This window comes from Amaranthus tricolor, chromosome 3, assembly GCF_026212465.1.
Source record: "Amaranthus tricolor cultivar Red isolate AtriRed21 chromosome 3, ASM2621246v1, whole genome shotgun sequence".
NCBI classification, from domain to species: Eukaryota; Viridiplantae; Streptophyta; class Magnoliopsida; order Caryophyllales; family Amaranthaceae; genus Amaranthus; species Amaranthus tricolor.
Genome location: NC_080049.1, coordinates 5,295,891 through 5,318,137, shown reverse-complemented (window position 1 = coordinate 5,318,137; position 22,247 = coordinate 5,295,891). Strand labels below are relative to the sequence as shown.

General features: G+C 34.8%; 2 protein-coding genes and 3 non-coding genes across 5 annotated transcripts; 1 reads left to right on the top strand and 4 right to left on the bottom strand.

Annotated features, from left to right (window-relative positions):
• Positions 1 to 897: 897 nt before the first annotated feature.
• TRNAY-GUA (transfer RNA tyrosine (anticodon GUA)) lies at positions 898 to 984 on the bottom strand. The gene is given in 2 exon segments: positions 898 to 933; positions 948 to 984. It is a non-coding gene; the product is annotated as a tRNA-Tyr (tRNA).
• A 2,338-nt stretch (positions 985 to 3,322) lies between these two features.
• TRNAY-GUA (transfer RNA tyrosine (anticodon GUA)) lies at positions 3,323 to 3,409 on the bottom strand. The gene is given in 2 exon segments: positions 3,323 to 3,358; positions 3,373 to 3,409. It is a non-coding gene; the product is annotated as a tRNA-Tyr (tRNA).
• Positions 3,410 to 10,696: 7,287 nt separating this feature from the next.
• On the bottom strand, positions 10,697 to 11,277 carry LOC130808258 (LOB domain-containing protein 3-like). The gene is made up of 3 exons (XM_057673739.1): positions 11,115 to 11,277; positions 10,985 to 11,000; positions 10,697 to 10,895 (listed from the first exon to the last, which is right to left on the bottom strand). The coding sequence occupies exons 1-3, from the start codon at positions 11,275 to 11,277 to the stop codon at positions 10,697 to 10,699; spliced, it is 378 nt and encodes a 125-aa protein (XP_057529722.1).
• A 4,254-nt stretch (positions 11,278 to 15,531) lies between these two features.
• Positions 15,532 to 15,618, bottom strand: TRNAY-GUA (transfer RNA tyrosine (anticodon GUA)). Its single transcript is given in 2 exon segments — positions 15,532 to 15,567; positions 15,582 to 15,618. It is a non-coding gene; the product is annotated as a tRNA-Tyr (tRNA).
• A 111-nt stretch (positions 15,619 to 15,729) lies between these two features.
• Positions 15,730 to 21,240, top strand: LOC130808656 (probable tetraacyldisaccharide 4'-kinase, mitochondrial). The gene is made up of 8 exons (XM_057674109.1): positions 15,730 to 15,903; positions 16,016 to 16,139; positions 18,083 to 18,316; positions 18,429 to 18,578; positions 18,681 to 18,890; positions 19,057 to 19,116; positions 19,752 to 19,832; positions 20,788 to 21,240. The coding sequence occupies exons 1-8, from the start codon at positions 15,731 to 15,733 to the stop codon at positions 20,926 to 20,928; spliced, it is 1,173 nt and encodes a 390-aa protein (XP_057530092.1). The 5' UTR covers position 15,730; the 3' UTR covers positions 20,929 to 21,240.
• The last annotated feature ends 1,007 nt before the right edge of the window (positions 21,241 to 22,247 follow it).

Below are 22,247 nucleotides of genomic sequence, written 5' to 3'. Positions count from 1 at the left end.
CATTGCAGGTAAGGGGTAAATGATGAGTATAATGAATGGTTTATCGGGGTTTTTCCGGATCTGAACCGTTCGGCTCTGATACCATGTTAAATTAGGCTGGACTTATTATGAATGCCAGCATATTAACGGGGGACACAAGTGCACACACTTCATAAGCCAAGGAGATATGTACCATCCCAAAACCATATGGCAATGGGAAGAAGGTCTCTAATAGCTTATAAAGTGTGCACACATTTTCAATTTATCGACGTGGGATAACTCATCCCAACACCCCCCTCACATGCGAACCCCGTCAAGTTCGCATGTGGGAGTAATCAATTAGGGTAGGAACGCCATTCTTTTCGAACCTACCATTTTTAAATTGTTGATCGAACCATCGGCTCTGATACCATGTAAATATGTCAGCGGAAATGGGTTTAATTCTTTCTTATTTATTAATGGGTGTAAAGCCCTATAATATATACAACAACTGTGTGATCTAAGTAAGGCAAGAAGAATATCGTATGATATTGTTACATAAAATAGAAAAGCAGGAAATCAACTATTGATATGCAGAAATATTATGTGAATATTTCTACAACATCAATAATAGCAAATTTTAACTATAAAATTTACTGTAACATCAAGGAAAGATTATAGGGAAAAATAAGATAATTCACCACTTAAATGTAATAAGAAAAAATCCAATGGCTGAAAAGCAGTTTTATAGAAAAACTAAGGAGAATCTTGTTAAAAATATGTAATCATTTAGAGTAAATAAATATGACTAATATAATACGATAAAAATAAAAAGATTCGGAACATGCTTTCATTATCAGGGTCGATAAAATATCAGCAGTGGCAGGCAGATCAAGTAATCAACTTGCCAAACAAATAAAGCAAATTTTAGGAAAAAAATCCGACCTGCCGGAATCGAACCAGCGACCTAAAGATTTCAGTTTCGACAACTACAGTCTTCCGCTCTACCAACTGAGCTAAGGTCGGTTTGTGATTATTATTACAAATGAACATTTTTATTGATTTAATCGTTGCATACTGAATATAGTACTCTAATTATTAAAATAATAATCATCCTAAAACCCCTACTCTTATTATTATTATTATTATTATTATTATTATTATTATTATTAAGATTTAGGATTAGCAATTTTTTTGTTTAAATTGGAAGTTTGAAGGCACTTAGAAGTTTCCTTGGTCTAAGTTTTTTTGTTACAGGATGTTTTCTTACTACAGCCTTATTGAAGAAAGGATCTAGGATAGAATTTTGGAATAAGAGAAAAATTTGTCACAAATTTATTTTTAAATGTTACGATATTATTTTAGTTTTGTTTACTATTAGTAATACTTCTTTTAATTCAGCAGTAACGTCTCATTTGCTTTTTGAATACTATTTATCTCTTACTCTTAATTTGTATAATATTATTAATCTACAAATTAAAATATAGTCATGTGAGATCTTGTTTGATTCGTCTCAATGCAAGGATTATTAATATCATCTTTTTATAATTTTTAATAATGCACAATTAGAGATATTAAGGATTGAATAAGTGTATTAGATAGAGTACATAAAGTAAATAGGACGTTAGTGCTGAATTGGAGGAAATAACAAACAAAACTCATGATAAATGTTTTTTGAGATTTAACATATTCTTCTCTTGTTTACTGTTACTAACAGAGAACAAGCACAAACAAGCACCTTACTTAAAACTCGAATACAAAAACGCTTATTTTGAAAATTTAAATTTTTCAAAGCTTATTTTAATTTTTTTTTCCTTAAAAGCTCATTTTTATTCAATTTACCTAGCCTGGTGTGGGAAAGAATGGTCGTTTATTAGTCAAGCATAGGAATCAAATGCTCTTTAGGTGCATTATCAAGTTCAATGGGAAGGTTTTTCAACTGATAAGGCAACTTGGGAATAGGTCCGACCCTAGGGTTAGGGGAGAGGAAAAACTGCCCATGGCCCAATTTCAAAAGGTAAAAATAAGGTATTTAAGTGGCCTCCTGAAATATAAACGCTATAGAAGAAAAGGACCTAATATATGTCTAATCACAAATAGGTAAAAGTAAAATACAGAGTACGAAAAGAGATGGTTTGCGCAAGTGCAGAGGAAAACAATGGACGCTCCTATGAGAAGGATCAAAAAACATCATAGGAAAAAATAAGAGAAGTCGAGAAAGACATATGAGAACGTGGAAGGATGAAATCAAAAGTGACTTACATGAAATACACCTCTCTGAGGACCCGACTATGGATAAATGTACTTAGAGGCACTTGATTCATATCTTAGACTACTCATACTTTTCTTATATCTTAGACTACTCATATTTTTCTTACTTACCTGCTTCCGTTCTTATTATTTGCCTATATAGATGATCACTCATTTACTCATTTAGTTATTTATTTATTTTTTTTAATGCAAATGGTCCAGCTTGTGTTGTTAGATGCAGGCTTGCGGGTCCCAACTCTCTCTTGTTGTAGGAATCTGAGTATTTGGGTGTCTATCACGAGCCAAGGGACTTTATGACTGTATTCTTCTTTATGGGTATGAGTTATCGTCTTCCACCCCTTCTTAGAGTCTGAGCACAGTTTCTATATGGGAAATACAGCGGAGTGATGAGGGTTTATTTTCTTATAAAGCAATAAACGCCATCGATATTTGTTTGCATTTTATTCGTGAAAATGTTCCTTATTGGAGAAAATAGATATTTGGGTCATTCTGGAGTGCTTAGAAGTTAGATCTAGTTCTTATATGTGGTGTTTGTTCGAATGAAATAAAATATGAAACTTTGATTTTCATTTTTCAAATCCCCTTTCATTTCATGTTCTACTCTTTGTAGGGCTCGAAACTTGAGATTTTTATTCACGATTGTACATGTCTCATCTTTAAGTTAGAAACTAAAATTTAAGAGTAAAAAAGAAAATCTCAATGGAGGGTTTGGTAAATTAAGTTATTGTACAATTTAAATTTATTTTAGCATAAATAGATGGTTGGATGATAAAAAAATCTAATAATATATTTTTTCTGTGAATTAGTTAGTTTAAATAAAATTTTTTTATGAATGAACTATTTTTGAACAATAAGCTCTTAATAACGTGTTCAAAATCAGTTAGTCAAATCAACAATTTTTCAAATACTCATCACCAAATTTTACTTTTCATGTCTCTCAAGCGATATTATCGCCTAAATTATTCATGGTAGTTAAATTAAAGTTCTTAAAATATTAATTTAGATATTTTCTCATTAGGATTTAAGAAATTAGGAGTGATTTTGAGTATATTATATCTCTCGCAAGCAAAAATGTAATATTTCTAAAAAAAAATCCGACCTGCCGGAATCGAACCAGCGACCTAAAGATTTCAGTTATTACAACTACAGTCTTCCGCTCTGCCAACTGAGCTAAGGTCGGTTTGTGATAGTAACTCCCCATAATTATTTAAATAATTAGCACATCCCACTTTACCGTTGCCAATAAAAGCATTTTGTTAAATCTGTCATAGATCAGTTTCTACTTCTTAGAGATGGAAAAATTGAAGAGAGTTGTGAGTAAGATTGCTTATTCCCATGACTTCTCCAAACTCTCTTTAATTCACCGTTCCTTCATCTCTCTCCTTACCTTCATTTCTTCTATCTACCATCTGTCTCTTACTACCCGCCATTACCTTTATTCTCTGGGTTTGTTCCACAAGCAAAGGTATTATTTTTGTACTTTGATTGTTTAACTTTCAATCAATAATCCCAAATGGGTATGTTTTGATTGTTTGAAATTGGAATAATTTGTTGTGATTTTTGTTGTTTGGGTGAAGGTTGAAGATTTGATGATAATGGAGTTTTTCGTTTCTGAAAAATACAGTTCTTTTTTCTTATTTTATTATAGGGAATGTATGTTTAATATATATATATGAGAATTAATCGACAAATGATAACTGCTTAACAAAAGATAACTGCCTAAGGATGTAAATAATGTAACTGCATAAACTGTTTTCCAATACTCCCCCTCAAGTTATGTCGTGGGATCACCGATGCCTAACTTGCATAAAGTGCTATTGAAAACCTGTGATGAAACTGCTTTTGTGAGAATGTCGGCTAGTTGGTCTTTAGATCTAATAAAAGGGATACGGATGACCTTGCTTTCTAGCTTCTCCTTGATAAAGTGTCGATCGATCTCTACATGTTTCATTCGATCATGTTGGACTGGGTTTTCGGAGATGCTTATTGCTGCTTTGTTGTCACAATATAGAAGACTCGCCTGTGTCTGGTGAAAGCTCAGCTCTCCTAGAAGTTTCCGGATCCATAGAATCTCTATAACTCCTTTTGCTATCCCTCTGAATTCTGCTTCAGCACTGGACAAAGCGACCACCTTCTGTTTCTTACTCTTCTAAGTGACTAGATTACCTCCTACAAGAGTGAAGTATCCCGAGGTGGACTTCCTGTCGTCCCGATCACCAGCCCAATCAGCATCTGTGTAACCAATGAGATCAAGATTATCATTCTTTGAGTAGAAAACTCCTTTATTATTGGTTCCCTTTAAGTATCTCAGGATCCTCAAGACTGCTGCCATGTGTTCCACTTGAGGTCGATGCATGAACTTGCTTACAATCCCTACTGCGTAGGCAATATCTGGTCTCGTGTGGGATAAGTAGATCAGTTTTCCCACCATCTGTCTATAACGATCCTGATCTGCCGCTTCTGCCCCTTCAACGATTTGTAGATCGTGATTAGCTACCATAGGAGTATCTGCTGGCTTGCAGTCTAACATGCCTGTTTCTGCTAAGAGATCTAAGATGTACTTTCTCTGATTGATAAATATCCCCTTCTTTGATCTTAGAACTTCTATTCCAAGGAAGTATTTCAGTTGTCCCAAATCTTTCATCTCAAACTCTTGGAATAATTTGCTCCTGAGATGATCAATTTCCTTGGAGTCGTTTTCAGTAATCACCATATCATCTACATAGATCACGAGGCATGTAATTTGATTTCCACTCCGCCTGAGGAACAGAGTATGGTCTGAGTTGCTCTGTTTGTAGCCAAATCTCTTCATTGCTATAGTGAATCTCCCAAACCACGCTCTAGGGGATTGTTTCAAGCCGTATAGTGCTCTTTTAAGTCGACACCCCTCTCCTTGACTGTACTTATATGAATACCCGGGTGGTGGCTTCATGTATACCTCTTCTTCAATCTCTCCATGTAAGAAGGCATTTTTTACATCAAATTGGAACAGAGGCCACTCTTTATTTGCTGCTACTGAGAAGAGGACTCGAATGGTATCGATTTTAGCAACAGGTGAGAATGTTTCCGAGTAGTCTACCTCGTAAGTTTGTGTGTACCCTTTAGCAACAAATCTTGCTTTATACCGCTCAATGGTTCCATCAGCATGATACTTGACTGAAAAAACCCATTTACAGCCAACCGTCTTCTTATCACTGGGTAATCTGCATTTCTCCCACGTACTGTTTTTCTGGAGAGCCATGATCTCTTCGTCCATAGCTTGCTTCCACTTTGGTTCTTGAAAGGCTTCTTCAGTGGTTTTCGGAATGGTACTGGAATAAAGGGATGCGTTGAAGGCAATAGCTGTTTGTGATAGTTGTTTATCATCTGGTCTATCTATAGGATATCGGGATCTCTGGGATTCATACTCAGGATCATACCGCTTAGGGGGCATTCCTCTTGTACTTCGAGGGGGCAAATTATATTTCGTGGGAACAACAACACTACTTGGTACAATATAGTCAGTAATGAAAGGAGCAGTAGAACTCGGTGTTACCTCTCGTTCGACCGGATGCTCAGGGACTGGAGCGGTAGTCTGAGGAGGTGATTCAGGAACAATGTCAGTGGCAATATTGGTGGTAGTGCCTACTTGCTCTTTGAGAGCTCGACTGTCAGCCAAGGAATAAGTCAACCAGCTGGGATCCTCACTCATAATCTCCCCTTGAGATCGAGGTTGGGTGTAGTAGGGAGATTGTTCAAAGAAGTCACAGTCCATGGTGGTATAAAGTTTGTGATGGACAGGGTCATAACATCGATAGCCCTTTTGAGTAGTACCATACCCAAGAAACACACATCTCACTGCCCGTGGTTCAAACTTTGTTCGGACTCTAGATGGAAGATGAACATACACAACACACCCAAATATACGAGGAGGAAGGGAGTGAGAGAAGGGAACAGGAGTAAAGGTATTGAGTGTTGCAAGAGGGGTCTGGAATTTGAGGATTTTTGTGGGAAGTCGGTTTGTGAGATAGGTAGCAGTAGCAATAGCCTCAGGCCAAAAATGGACAGGTAAATAAGTGTCAAACATGAGAGCCCGTGCTATGTCAAGAAGGGTACGGTTTTTGCGTTCAGCGACCCCATTTTGTTGTGGAGTGTCGGGGCAGGATGTTTGATGAATAAGACCATGTTCAAGAAAAAACTATTTCATTACAAGAGAGATATATTCACCACCATTATCTAAGCGAAGGATTTTAGGTTTTGCATGGAACTGAGTGAGAATCATGTTATAGAATTTTACAAAGACATCAAAAACCTCAGATTTGTGTTTTAAAAAATACACCCAGCACATGCGAGAACAATCATCAATAAATAACACAAAGTATGAAAAGCCATGAGAGTCAGTATGTGGGGCTGGGCCCCATACATCAGAATGCACTACATCAAATGGGTTGGGAGCACGAGTATTACTAGGAAGATAAGAATGTTTATGACTCTTAGCTAGTACACAAGTTTCACAATCTAGAGATTTAGTATAACTATGAAGAGAAGGAAAAAGATGTTTTAGATAACCTAAGGATAGATGACCTAAACGACAATGCCAAGTCCGCAATTGGTGAGCAGGAGATCCATGAGCAAGCATTGCACCACTATTTTAAATCACCTCATCGACATAGTATAGTCCACCTCGTTCAGTACCACGCCCAATGATCGTCTCCGTCTGAGCATCCTGTACAATACAGTTTTTAGAGGTTAAAAGCACAGTACAGTTTAAGTCCTTGGTTAACTAACTAATGGATAATAATTTATGAGACAAGCTGGGAATTAACAAGCAATTTTTAAGATGAAGAGAGGGAGAAATATTAACTGGTCCAGCTTGGGCAACCGGTACACACTCCCCATTAGCGGTTTGGATATGTGTTCCGGTAGTAAGATGGGTGGATAGAAATCACTGGGATCGAAGGTCATCGTATCCGTCGCCCCACAGTCAAATATCCATTGAGATCGACATTTATGGCTAAGGAGGCTTGTGGAGATTTGGTGATGTGGGCTAGAACTGGTATTGGGCTTTATATTTGGGCTGAAGGGTTTTGGAGTGGGGATAGGGTTTGCTGGATTATAAATAGGGTTGGGGTTAAGGGTTTTTGTGTCTCCCTTTCTCTCTTCCTCCCTAACGGCTGGACTTTCTCTCTTTCTTCCTCATTCTGGTTTTCGCCATTGTAGCCCATCTCTCTTGTGGTTACTGTTTCTCCTTCCCCTTTAGCTAATTTGCTGCATGATGAGTTGGGTTGGTCGGCAGTAATTAGGTGGGCCTTGCCGCCGGTCCAGCTTGCCGGTGCCTTGGTGGCGGCCCGCCGTTTTTGGAGATCGTCCCACCACTCAGGGTATCCCACAATCTTGAAGCATCCTTCCCTAGTATGCCTTGAACCACCACAATGAGTACATCGGAGTTGACTCCGGTCATCTTCTTCTCGGCTTTTCTGGAAGGATTTGTTTCTTGTGGCCAAGCTCGATCCAATCTCTGAGGGATTTGTTACCAGTGATGAGACGCCATTCATAATCTGCCGGCGTGCTATTTCTCGTCTGATTGTAGCATAGGCTATCTCCACCGTCGGTAAGGGGTCACTGTTGAGGATTTCTCTCCTTTCTTTGTCAAGATTATCATGAATTCCAGTGAGGAATTGGTAAAGCCGTTGTCTCTGTATGTATCTATTAAACTCGGTTATGTCTTGTGAGCATTGCATCGGGTTTGGCATTCTCCGGTCAATCTCTTTCCACAGCATGTTTAGTTTACCATAGTAAGTTTCTATAGTGTCATTGCCTTGTTTCATTGTTGCTGCCTTGGAACTGAGATCAAAAATTTGAAGTTCATCCCTTCCATATCCCAAAAGGCTTTCGATTCCTAGCCATAGACTTTATGCTGTCGTATAATCTAGGAACTGATTGACAATCTCTCCATCAATGTTCTCAATTATCCATGATATGACCATGGCGTCTCTTTGTTCCCATTGAACGTAATTGGGATCTGATGGGGGTGGGGGGATGGCAGTGATGTGGTTGAGCCATCCTCGACCTCGCCCTCGACCTCCAATGGCTACGTGCATTAATTTGCACCATTTTGTGTAATTGTGATATGTGAGTTTTTCTGAAATTTTGACAGAGGTTGGATTTTCTGTTTGATTGTTTAATTTGTTGAGTTTCTGGAACAGCTGAATCATCTGTTCCATTTGTTCCATTGACATTAAGGTTTGTTGTGTTTGTTCTTCTGATAAATCGACCATTTGCAAGGTAAGAACCGGTAAATGATGATGCCTTCCCGGATCTAAACCCTATGGCTCTGATACCATGAAGATTTGATGATAATTGAGTTTTTGTTTCTGAAAAATACAGTTCTTTTTTCTTATTGTATTACAGGGAATGTATGCTTAATATATATACATGAGAATTAATTGACAAATGATAAGTGCTTAACAAAAGATAACTGCCTAAGGATGTAAATAATGTAACTGCATAAACTGCTTTCCAATAAAGGTTGTCGGTACCAGTTACAAGTGTTCGTAATTTGACATGGGGTTTAAATGGGAAAACTCCCATGGTTAAGTATCTATCCAATTTGTTTTCTAATTGTGGAGTTTGTCCTCTCATTCTTTCTAGGGTAATTTCTCCAACTCAATTTGTTTGTTAAGTGAAATGAAATTGGTTTTCTTGTTTGATTGGTGGGGAATCCCATAAATACAATTTGGGTTGTTTAATTTCTTTTTGTACAGTTTGACCTGATAAATTGATGGTACAATTGTGAATAGAGAAAACTTTTTCAGCTAGTCTCTTGAGATAAGAGACGGTCTCACAAATCCACTCATTAAAGATTAATACCCACTTATCGTATTCTTAATTCCTATTTACATTATCCGTAATACTTATGTACCGTATCCTTAATGTCCACTTTTAATATCTTAAATGTCTACTGACATCATTCTTAATGTCTACTTACAATATTTTAAAAAATATATAATGAGCCGGCTCAGTTAGAGATGGTATGGTCTCTCAAAGAGACTGTCTCTCACAAGAATTACAACTGTGCAGAATTGATATTGAAAACTATTGTTTAATATTTTCTCTTTCTGAGTTATTGTCAAAGTAAATTAAACATTAAATTGTGTTCCTCTGATGCTAGCAAGTCTTAGGATACCAGGAGGATCATAATGGAGTAGATTTGGTTCAATATGTAGGACTAATTTGTTGCAAACTTTGATGCTATTTTTTGTTCAATATACTGGAAATGGTGCTCTTGTTTGTTGAATCAAAAGCCTAATTTCTCCAATGTAAAGGAAATTGTTGCGGGCAAGCATTGTTATGCGAAGATGGAGTGTTTGGACATTTTGTTGGGCAAGCAGTGGCTCAATTGAGCCATGATGATGAAGGATTGATGTGGGGCACTATGGGCAATTGCTTGGAAGCATGTTTGGGCGAGCCAAGCAATGGGAAATGGGCTCTGAAGATGTGCTCGGGCAAGCATAGTAAAGGAAGATGGAAGACACTTTGTGGGAAGCTTGCTCGTACTAACATATTGGGTGGTCGAAGGAGCAACTTACTTGATCAAGCGAGCAAGCTTTTTCTTGAGCTAGCATTTACTGTGAGAACCTCGTTTTTGGCCATTTATACGTCTATGACTTTGGAGATTTTGAAATTTTATGCTTTTGACTCCTTGAGCCTATAAATGAGGATCCCAGCTCTGACGAAATGCAAGGGGAAGAGTACAAGCAACCTCATTATGGTTGTTGAACCATAGAGAGAGAGTGAGCTTGTATTTGAGGAAACTCCATTGGAGTGCATTTGAGTTGTATCTAAACACTTAAAGAGAGTGTCTGTGTGTGACTGAGTGATTGCTTAATGTATTTGTTGAATTTTTATTGAGCAATATTAATTATTTTGTTTTGGAAAAGGTGCCGAAAGGAACCCTTAATACACATATTTGTCTTGTTTTGCATTATTTGTTGACTTGTGCATATGTTGTGGCTTTGTTTCTTCTCCCCCTCTCCATCTTTTCTTTACTTTGTGAGTACGATTTCACAAACACTGAAACAACGGTCAGATCGATTGTCTAGGGAATGCTTTTATGACTCTTGTTGATTCTCAAAGTGTTGATTTTGAAATTGTTGGTCAGGGCACTCAACGAAAACAGATTCATCAACAACGTAATCATCGACAGAAAGTGGAACATCGTTACTGGCTCTGCAACAAAAATGACCCGCATTAATTAAATAAAATCACAAAAGCTATGCTAAGCCAATAATTATTAAGGAACAAATAGAAAGAAAAACCTGTGTTGAGTATTCCCATGTTGAAGTTGGGGAAACGAGGATTTGAAATTCTTGATTAGTGCGTCCAAATAAATCAGTTTCAGTGACATAATCATAAGAAGGAAGAGGGTCATTGTCAATGGCACTGCAGCAACAAAAAAACCCTAAGTAATTTAATAAAATCTCAAAAGCTAAGCTAAGCCAATAACTAAGGAAACAAAAAGAAAGAAAAACTTGTATTGGTTATTCCCATGATGTGATTGGTGGAATGATGGCATATATTGTTGATTCTCAAAGTGTTGATTTTGAAATTGTTGATCAGGGTTTTCAACAAAAACGGCTTCATCAAAAACGTATTCATAAGAAAAAAGTGGAACATCGTTATTGGCTCTGCAAAAAAAAGACCTTAATTAATTAAATAAAATCACAAAAACTAAGCTAAGCTAATATCAATTAAGGAAACAAATAGAAAGAAAAACCTGTGTTGAGTATTCACTGGTTGAGGTTGGTGGTATGAGGGAATAGATTAAGGATTCTCCAAGTGTTGATTATCAAAGCGTTGATTTTGATCGTTTTGATTAGTAAATTGTTGAATCAAAGAATGCAAACAATGTAGTTCTGTCAGAGCGTGTGTAGTTTTCGAAAGCAAAGTTTGAATTTCACCTAAACACCCACGAACGGGATCTACGACGCGGGCATTAGCACTATAGATAATGGATGTCATAAGATCATCACGCAAATCAGGAGGCGATGATCTAAGAGCGTTTATCATATAAGTAACACCAAAAAATTTATGGACGTTATTGAACAATTGGGAATTGTCTGCTGGGAAGTATGGGGCTACTGGACAATCCTTGTTACATTTCGTCCTTCAATGTTTGCATACTGCACAACTCTTTACTTTCTTTTGTGAATTATCCTTTATGTTTTCTTCCATTATATTCTTCTTCGATCTCGTACTCCTTGAAAGTAAGTCAGAAGAGATTTTCGGAATTTTTTAACCTAGTATAATATAGTGAAACACTTCCAATGTAAGTTTAAATTAAGGAAAAAGACATTCAACATTACGTATTATATAGTCACATAATTTGATTGGATAGTATATACCTTAATTCGGACCTGTCTTGTACAATTTGAACGTCCTCGTTGGATAAAATTTGGGTACTACAACACAAACACTTAATTATTGTATGTACGAATCATTTTTATGTCAAAAACAATATTTAGAATTTTTTAAAAAATTATACGCTGATGAATTAAATGCATTGGCTTACATAGTTAACTCGTATAATTTTATATTTATTTATAAACGTGTTTTTTATAAAGATTATCTTATATAGAAAATGTTGAAATACATAGAGCTCAGTTGCAAAGGAGTGGGGCGACTAACTAGTCTATAACTGATTGACTTGTTAAAGTTTTCAACAAAACAAAGAATTAAATGATGAGTTCGATTAGTATTTTTTATCAATTGAATATTTTGTAGGTATTTTAAAGTTATTAAGTTTATATATAATGAGACGTTAATTTAGCTACGTTGAGTGACATTTATGTTTATTTTAGAGACCAGTAAACCATTGAATTGTTATTTTATAATGATCGAGTTTAATATTACTAAACCTATTGAAATACGTAGTCAAAAACAATATATAAAAAATTAGCAAAATTTCATATGGTGTCCCTAAATTTTTGGCTTTTCTACGTGTTCGACAAATGTTTTTGTAATTCGTGTGGTGACCCTAAGCTTTAGCTTTTCCCCTTGCTAATCAAAAGGTTAAAATTTTTGTTAAATTTACGTTATTAATAATATAATGACCACTTTTTTTATTTTTATTTTTATTTATTTTTTTTTATAAAAACAGATGTCACCATTTCCGTTTTGGAAATACTTTTCCAAAAATTATTCGAAATAAGTACTTAATTTATTCAAGAATTTGGTCTTTAGTCTATAAATGAAAAAAATGCTTCTTACAAAATAACATCACATAAACTCATAGGATAATATATACCTTAATTCGGAGCGATTCGACGATTGTTGTCTTGCACAATTTGAGCGTTTGAAAAAACTTGGGCACTACAACACAAACAATTTGTGTAAATAAACAAGATAGATTTGGTAAGACAAAGAATGAATAATAGGCTGAGATTAATTAGACTTCTAATTAATTAGGAGTAGCATAACAACGTCTATAATTTGTATGCGTGCATGTGACATTTCTAATTTGGTAAATTGAATTTCAACTTTAAATTTTAAAAAATAAATAATTGAAAATACTATTATTTTTTGGGTAAAATTTATGGGTAATACACTATAGGAACGATAAGGTAATTTTAGCTAGTCTAAAACTTGAACAAGTTTATCTTAAATTAATTATAAAAATTAATACTTAATATTTTATACTATTATTTTATCTCATCTAACGGCAATTTGACTTTGATCTTCCAACAATTAAAACATACTCTGTATGTAAGTAAAGAACGATCGGAAGTGAACCGAATGAAAACATGAAACCGAATCGAATTTCACTCAAACTGATTTTTTACTCAACTGAAACCGATTCAAATAATTTCCGTTTGGACACCTCTATTTACACTCCTAATTGTTATTTACTCCATAAGAAGTGAAATTAAATTAAGATTTCACCATATCCTTTTTAAATGATTACATGGTTGTTCTAATACTACAAATTTTTAGGGTAGGGTTAATCTTTGTCATACTCTTTTTATGGTCGTTATGATTTTATGTAGTTGTTTACTTTGGATAAAGTGATCAAAATATCTTAATAGATTAATATAGATTCAAATACTTAAAATAGTCTCACTCATTAGCATAATTCCTAAGGTGTTGGAATGAGGGCGGCACAAATTATTGATGGATCTGAGAAAAATAACTACGAACAGCAACAAATTGGGCATGCACTTTAAATGTAAGTTAAGCTAAGATAGATGTATAACGTTAATGAGTCTTACTTTTTGTTATATAATAATGTGGTACAGTTTAAATATACAGTTAAATTAAAAAAACTATTCGTTAATTGTTTTTTTAGTCTTATTTTAACTTTTTAAATTTATTTTTAACCTTTCTATTTTTAGGTTATTGTTTTTGAAATATAAAAATTTAAAATAGTTTAAATGTAAGTTTAAGTTCAATCAACTAAATTTATATTAAATCTATTTATATATATATATATATATATATATATATATATATATATATATATATATATATATATATATATATATATTGTATCCTCCTAGACCGTAGGCTATATAATAGGAGTGTAAGTTAACAATTGTAGTTAGTCACTTTTAATAACACTTTGCCATTAATTTGTTTAGTTTTAGTATCCAATGAATTCTCTCAACTAGCCTATATAATAGGAGTCCGTTAATTATTTGAGATTTACTATCCAATGATTTCTCTCTTCTAGCCTATATAATAGGAGTCCGTTAATTAGTTGAGATTTACTATCCAATTATTTCTCTCTTCTAACATTTTTTTTAGAAATTTATTTATATGTCATATGCGAAGATTTAGTTAGCAGGGATTTAGGACTTTTTCTTTCATAATGTGAAACGTTTAGTTTTAGTGAGTTGAGTCTTACTTTTATTTTTTTAAAATTTATTATTAACCTTTCTATTTTTAGGGTATTTTTCAAAATTCCAAGAATCATTATATATTCAGTACGAGGTTTACGCAATCACTTTCTAAAAAGTACGAGGTTTCCCATCAAATAAATACATAGATCGTAGGAAATTTATTTTAATAATTTGATTTTTTTTAAAATATATTCAGTATTGCATAAATCTATGAAAATTGTTTTTAGGACTATTGAAAATTGTTTTTAGGACTATTGAAAATTTTTTTTGTGTTTATTTATAAAGGATGCCGTTAGTTTTAAATTTATATATTTCACATATTCTTAAATGAGACTGTCTCATGGTAATACATTCTTTATTGGGTTGATCCATAAACATTTAGTTTCTTAAACTGATTACTTATGATTCCGTTTCATAGTGTGAGACGATCTCATATAAGACGAGTTATATTGATTAATCAACTAGACAACAACTCTTTGAGGAAACTTAGACTAATATGATTCATTTTATTCTAAATGTCACGCAATACAAAATAAAATATATATAAAGGATTCACTTTACTCAAAAAGAACAGTCGGAAGTGAACCGAATGAGAATACTCACCAATTTGAAACTGAATTAAATTTTGTTTGAACTTATTTTGTACTAATCTGAAACCTTTTTGAATTTCGTTAGGAGACCTCTATTTAGACCCCAAATAGTTATTTACTCAAAAAGAATTGAAATACACTGGAGTGATGAGGGTTTATAAACCACCGATATTTGTTTGCATTTTATTCGTGAAGTTGTTCCTTATTGGAGAGAATAGATATTTGGGTCATTCGGGAGTGCTTAGAAGTTAGATCTAGTTCTTATATGTGGTGTTTGTTTGAATGAAATAAAATATGAAACTTTGATTTTCATTTTTCAAATCCCCTTTCATTTCATGTTCTACTCTTTGTAGGGCTCGAAACTTGAGATTTTTATTCACGATTGTACATGTCTCATCTTTAAGTTAGAAACTAAAATTTAAGAGTAAAAAAGAAAATCTCAATGGAGGGTTTGGTAAATTAAGTTATTGTACAATTTAAATTTATTTTAGCATAAATAGATGGTTGGATGATAAAAAAATCTAATAATATATTTTTTCTGTGAATTAGTTAGTTTAAATAAAATTTTTTTATGAATGAACTATTTTTGAACAATAAGCTCTTAATAACGTGTTCAAAATCAGTTAGTCAAATCAACAATTTTTCAAATACTCATCACCAAATTTTACTTTTCATGTCTCTCAAGCGATATTATCGCCTAAATTATTCATGGTAGTTAAATTAAAGTTCTTAAAATATTAATTTAGATATTTTCTCATTAGGATTTAAGAAATTAGGAGTGATTTTGAGTATATTATATCTCTCGCAAGCAAAAATGTAATATTTCTAAAAAAAAATCCGACCTGCCGGAATCGAACCAGCGACCTAAAGATTTCAGTTATTACAACTACAGTCTTCCGCTCTGCCAACTGAGCTAAGGTCGGTTTGTGATAGTAACTCCCCATAATTTTTTAAATAATTAGCACATCCCACTTTACCGTTGCCAATAAAAGCATTTTGTTAAATCTGTCATAGATCAGTTTCTACTTCTTAGAGATGGAAAAATTGAAGAGAGTTGTGAGTAAGATTGCTTATTCCCATGACTTCTCCAAACTCTCTTTAATTCACCGTTCCTTCATCTCTCTCCTTACCTTCATTTCTTCTATCTACCATCTGTCTCTTACTACCCGCCATTACCTTTATTCTCTGGGTTTGTTCCACAAGCAAAGGTATTATTTTTGTACTTTGATTGTTTAACTTTCAATCAATAATCCCAAATGGGTATGTTTTGATTGTTTGAAATTGGAATAATTTGTTGTGATTTTTGTTGTTTGGGTGAAGGTTGCCGGTACCAGTTATCAGTGTTGGTAATTTGACATGGGGTGGAAATGGGAAAACTCCCATGGTTGAGTATCTATCCAATTTGTTTTCTAATTGTGGAGTTTGTCCTCTCATTCTTTCTAGGGTAATTTCTCCAACTCAATTTGTTTGTTAAGTGAAATGAAATTGGTTTTCTTGTTTGATTGGTGGGGAATCCCATAAATACAATTTGGGTTGTTTAATTTCTTTTTGGACAGTTTGACCTGATAAATTGATGGTACAATTGTGAATAGAGAAAACTTTTTCAGCTAGTCTCTTGAGATAAGAGACGGTCTCACAAATCCACCCATTAAAGATTAATACCCACTTATCGTATTCTTAATTCTTATTTACATTATCCGTAATACTTATGTACCGTATCCTTAACGCCCACTTTTAATATCTTAAATGTCTACTTATATCATTCTTAATGTCTACTTACAATATTTTAAAAAATATATAATGAGCCGGCTCAGTTAGAGATGGTATGGTCTCTCAAAGAGACCGTCTCTCACAAGAATTTCTCTCACAAGAATTACAACTGTGCAGTATTGATATTGAAAACTATTGTTTAATATTTTCTCTTTCTGAGTTATTGTCAAAGTAAATTAAACATTAAATTGTGTTCCTCTGATGCTAGCAAGTCTTAGGATACCAGGAGGATCATAATGGAGTAGATTTGGTTCAATATGTAGGACTAATTTGTTGCAAACTTTGATGCTAGTTTTTGTTCAATATACTGGAAATGGTGCTCTTGATTGTTGAACCAAAAGCCTAATTTCTCCAATGTAAAGGAAATTGCTACGGGCAAGCAATGTTATGCGAAGATGGAGTGTTTGGACATTTTGTTGGGCAAGCAGTGGCTCAATTGAGCCATGATGATGAAGGATTGATGTGGGGCACTATGGGCAATTGCTTGGAAGCATGTTTGGGCGAGCCAAGCAATGGGAAATGGGCTCTGAAGATGTGCTCGGGCAAGCGTAGTAAAGGAAAGATGGAAGACACTTCGTGGGAAGCTTGCTCGTACTAACATATTGGGTGGTCGAATGAGCAACGTACTTGATCAAGCGAGCAAGCTTTTTCTTGAGCTAGCATTTGCTGTGAGAACCTTGTTTTTGGCCATTTATACGTCTATGACTTTGGAGATTTTGAAATTTGATGCTTTTGACTCCTTGAGCCTATAAATGAGGATCCCAGCTCTGACGAAATGCAAGGGGAAGAGTACAAGCAATCTCATTATGGTTATTGAACCATAGAGAGAGAGTGAGCTTGTATTTGAGGAAACTCCATTGGAGTGCATTTGAGTTGTATCTAAACACTTAAAGAGAGTGTCTGTGTGTGACTGTGAGTGATTGCTTAATGTATTTGTTGAATTTTTATTGAGCAATATTAATTATTTTGTTTTGGAAAGGGTGCCAAAAGGTACCCTTAATACACATTATTTGTCTTGTTTTGCATTATTTGTTGACTTGTGCATATGTTGTGGCTTTGTTTCTTCTCCCCCTCTCCATCTTTTCTTTACTTTTTGAGTACGATTTCACAAACACTGAAACAACGGTTAGATCGATTGTCTAGGGAATGCTTTTATGACTCTTGTTTCAGTGTTTGTTTCAACACTGGTTTGAAGTATTAGCAACCAGTATAATCCCTTTTTTAACTGTGTATGTTGTTTTAGCATTCTGGACAATCGATCTAGCCGTTGGGAAATTAGCATTACGGTAACTACCTCATTGACATGGAACTACCTGCTACTTTTAACTATGCAGAGAGTGTAATTGAGCTTTGGCTCTTTTTGGTGAAATTACGTTCTCCTGATTGTTTCTTGACGGCAAAGATTGTGATCACACTATAATATTGAAGTATGAATTTGATGACCTGCCTGATGATATATTGGAAATTCATGATCTACCTAGCCATCTGCTGCATAAAGTGGTTGCTGATGTTTCTTAACGCGCCATTGATTGAAAACATTCGAATAGAAAATTTGGTTCAAATTTACTAGAAATTTAGGCTAGTCAACTAAAACTAGCGCTCTGGTTATGTTATCAGGGTTATGGTGGAGGGGACGAAGTGAAAATGCTTCAACGGCATCTAATGGGAACATCAGCAAAGATTGGCTCTGGTGCAAATAGGGCTGCTACTGCTGCTTGGTTTCTCGAGAAATATGGCTATGTAGATTATAGTGCCAATGTTATTTGTAAAGACCTGCTCTTTACAAACAAAGTTGATACCGATGATACTTCAAATAAAATTGGTGCAGCCATTCTTGACGATGGCATGCAGGTATGACCCCTTGGGGTAAATCAATTAATTCCTATTGGTAATGCTTGAAACGCATCTTGCTCTGTTGTTCTTAGTACTTTCGTTATTTTAAGAGTATTTTCATGGCAGACAGCATGTGAGCTTGGTACGTGACTTGGACATCGTGATGGTTAATGGCTTGATGCCATGGGGGAACAATCGATTGATTCCCCTAGGACCTTTGAGGGAACCACTTTCTGCTTTGGCTAGAGCTGATATTATTGTGATCCATAACGCAGATCTGGTATGTTTCGATCCATTTTTCAATTCTACTTATAGTTGCCTCTATACTTTCAATTCTACTTTTGTTGTTCCAATCGAACTAATAGACTTAAATGTTATGCAGGTTCCTGAGCAAGATCTAATCGATATTAAAAACGGGATTCAAGAGATAAAAAGCTTTCTTCCTGTTTTCTTCAGTAGAATGGTTCCTTCACATTTCTTTAATGCCCAAAATGTTGTCGCTAAAGTACCTTTGTCAGCAATTAAAGGGAAGGTTATATTTTGTCTCTCTGCACTTGGTTATCCGATTGGTTTTGTGATGTGCGTTGAGAAGGTACCTTCTTGCTATAATTTTGTTAATCTGATTATTTAGCGTTGTCATCTTTTACTTCAGATTCAATCTACACCATAATGTTGTTGAGAAGAGTGTGCTTATCATTTCCTCCTCAACCCCTTTTATGTTTTTGATTACTACTCAATCATGACTTTTGTTGCTGCAGCTTGGACCACTGCATGTTGACCAGTATCATTACAGCGATCATTACATGTTTCAACCCAAGGTGAAGTTTCTTTCATCTCTTTCGATTTTATTCGGGTGACATTCTTTGCAGACAGGAAAAAATGTAGGTCGGTCAAACAAATCAGGTTGGGTTGGATTATGGTTCGGGTCATATATACACAAGTCAAAAACCCCTTGACCAAAATCAAACTGGATTAGTTATTTTTATTTTAAGGTTTTTAACATTGATGACATCTAATTTTTTAGGCCATAATTTAAACTTTTCATTATTTGGTTGTTTATTTTGTATTAACTATGAGAAATAAGAAAATATAATATGAATTAAATTTAAGTTTTACTTATTGATTGAACTTGGAATTAACTTGCTTAACTAAATGGGTTATATAGGTTTGTTTTAAGTTTAAAATTTTGACCTGAAAATAAGCCATTTAATAAACAGATTAAATCGGGTCGACCCATTTAATTAAATGGGTCAAAAGTCTCAACCCAAACTCACTTATTTCGAGTTAGGTTCAGGTCGGGTTAGCTGGTTGGGTCAACTTCTACGAGGCCTAAAAAAATGATTGTTTTTATAAGGGGATGGTGGTATTGTGTATCTCATCAATTAGTACACCCCTTTCTGTATGCTTTAGTAACCTGGAAGTTCAATATAATTGTGCACTTAAACTGAAGCAGGACATTTGCACGGTGAGGAAAAGACTCGAAGAGCTTCATCAAACTTTTGATTCGAGGCCAATTGTTGTCGTAACAGAAAAGGTGGGTATACATATCTGTGAGATGCTGTGTAGTTTTCCGCGATTATGTGCACAACCACAATTTTCTTGGCTATGAATGATGATAGCATATTGTTATGACAATCGTTTGTTGCCCTTGCTAACAATTGAAGTACTTCATGACTGAACCCCTTTGATTTGCAAATCTGTAACTGTTCTTCCCTGGAAAATCAGGTATCAGAAACCTAATTAAGCCCTACAAACAACAAAAACTACTTTTAGTGAAAAACAATCTATTTAGTTTCTCCGGTGTATTGGTTGATGTGATCAAACACAGAAGATGTGTTAAAATTCTTGGAAGTAATCTTTTGACTCGACCTTTTTACCTTGTGTTGTGGCATAATGTGAATCCCATTCCCATATCTAAGTTTTGCTCATTTCTGCCTACATCTTAGTTTTAAGAGGTGTGAGGCGCAAAAGGTTTTTTTTTCCAAGGCGTATGGCGCAAGGTTAAGGCATTGACTTTTCGTATACGAGGTGCACAACTTTGCTAAAAGGCTTCAAAGTCACTTTAAAAATTATATTTAATAGTTAAAACAACATGAAATTCATATTATGACAATTTTCTCTTGAGAGATCCAAAGCATATGAAGATGCAACAGGAGTTAATGAAATCATTGTTCAAATGAAAGGGCTATTTCCTCTTTCAATTCAAATAAATAAATGTTTCTTTGAGAGTAATCTAGTAAATCAAGCAAAGGTAAGTACCTGAAACTAAAAAAAAAAAAACAAAAGGTAACATACAGGAGCCGCGCGCCTCTCCCTCGCCTCTTGTGCTGCGTTGCGCCTCAAGTCTCGTGAGGCATTTTCTGATTGCCTTAGTGCGCCTCACACCAGGCATGCTTTTTAATACCAAGGTTTGCATTAAAATGGAAATAAACTCATCCTTGCAGTTCTTACCTGATTAAGTTATCCATCTGGCATCCTTGTGTAAACAGGACTACGACCGAGACCGCAAAATTCTCTTGGAGTTATGCCCCTTCAACGTTCTTGTTCTCTGTTCGCAACTACAAATCGTTGCTCATAACAGAAATTCAGAACAAAGATTCAAGGAGCTAGTTTTCAAGATATGGGACTAGAGGATTGATAAAGATGGGAGCAACAAGAAACTTTTTCTTGGTTATTAGGGTTTAGACAGATCAGGTGCAACCTTTGTGCAATAACAGAAAATTCTCCTGCCACAAAATACCAGACTAGAAGATTGGCTTCAACATCGTCAAGCCTTTACATGAATGCGGCTAATGTTTGTACTTTTTTTCTATCTCGATTGCAACTATCTATACCTTTCTTTCCTTTAATAGCATAGATTGTTAACAAAATGTTGATCAAGATCACGCAAAAGAACAAATAGCACTTCCAGGAAAAAAAAAAAAAAAAAAAAAAGAAATATGTAACATTCAAACCTGCATAATCTGATACAACTGACTTTATGCTATACATTTAGTCTTAACTCCTTCCCTAACCCCCTTTTGTGGAAAAGCTTTTGAATACAATATTTCATTTTCCTAACGTTATCAAATGACCCTTATCTTGACTTCCATCTAGACGGGATTTGGGATAATAGTTTAAACGTTGCGTACATCTGACCTTATACTCCGTCTAGACAGGAGCCATTTTTCATTCAAATAATGACCTGATGAAATCCCGTAATATGACCCGAAAGCAAACATTATTGGGCAGACGGGAACGAGCATTTGGGACTGAACTTCTTTAATCTCAACAATGTCAAAATTCGACAAATGAGTGTTTGTGAAGGAGTACAGATTTTTAGCCCTTCTGATGTAGGGCTCCCATAAGATTTTTCATTCAGACTTTCCTTCTCCTCAGGCTGAGCTTTTTCCTTGATCTTCACAGAGTGCCTTATCTGTGGTATGGAGGTCGTCTCCACCGAACTTCTCCTGTCCACCTGCCTGCAAACATCGCCGTGACAGATAAACTCCGGTTCACATTCCGTAGCTGTAGGACTGTTGTTGTTGTTGCTGTCATCGCCTTCGGGCTTGCCCGCAAACCCAAAGATATTCAGGAAAACAGGCATTTTGGACTTAAAAATGGATTTAAGATCAAGGAAACTACTTGTTCTTCTTAGACCTGTAGGGTAATTAATCCCCTTATATTAGAGGGATTAATTACCCTTCTACAAAAAGATTTAAGGAATTTCCCTTGATTTTGTTTTCTTTTCTTTTCCACCCTATAATTAAAAATGCAAAATTATTTTTTTTTCTTTGTAATATTAGGTTTGAAATTTCTCCATATTAACAGAAAAAATATAAAGCTGTTGTCTTTCTTAAATTGGGGTACTTTTTTTATTTTAGTAGCTGGGAATTTACCAGCTAAAAAAGCCTTATAATTAACATATAATGACCTGTTAATTCCAGTAAGATTTTTATGTATATTTGAC

Bases quoted from the DNA above. Each gene is read 5' to 3' on its own strand.
- LOC130808656 (XM_057674109.1), top strand. From the start codon at position 15,731: ATGGAAAAATTGAAGAGAGTTGTGAGTAAGATTGCTTATTCCCATGAC. The intron at 15,904-16,015 runs GTATTATTTTTG...GTTTGGGTGAAG, and splicing joins GGTTTGTTCCACAAGCAAAG to GTTGCCGGTACCAGTTATCA. The intron at 18,317-18,428 runs GTATGACCCCTT...CATGGCAGACAG, and splicing joins TTCTTGACGATGGCATGCAG to CATGTGAGCTTGGTACGTGA.
- LOC130808258 (XM_057673739.1), bottom strand. From the start codon at position 11,277: ATGATAAACGCTCTTAGATCATCGCCTCCTGATTTGCGTGATGATCTT.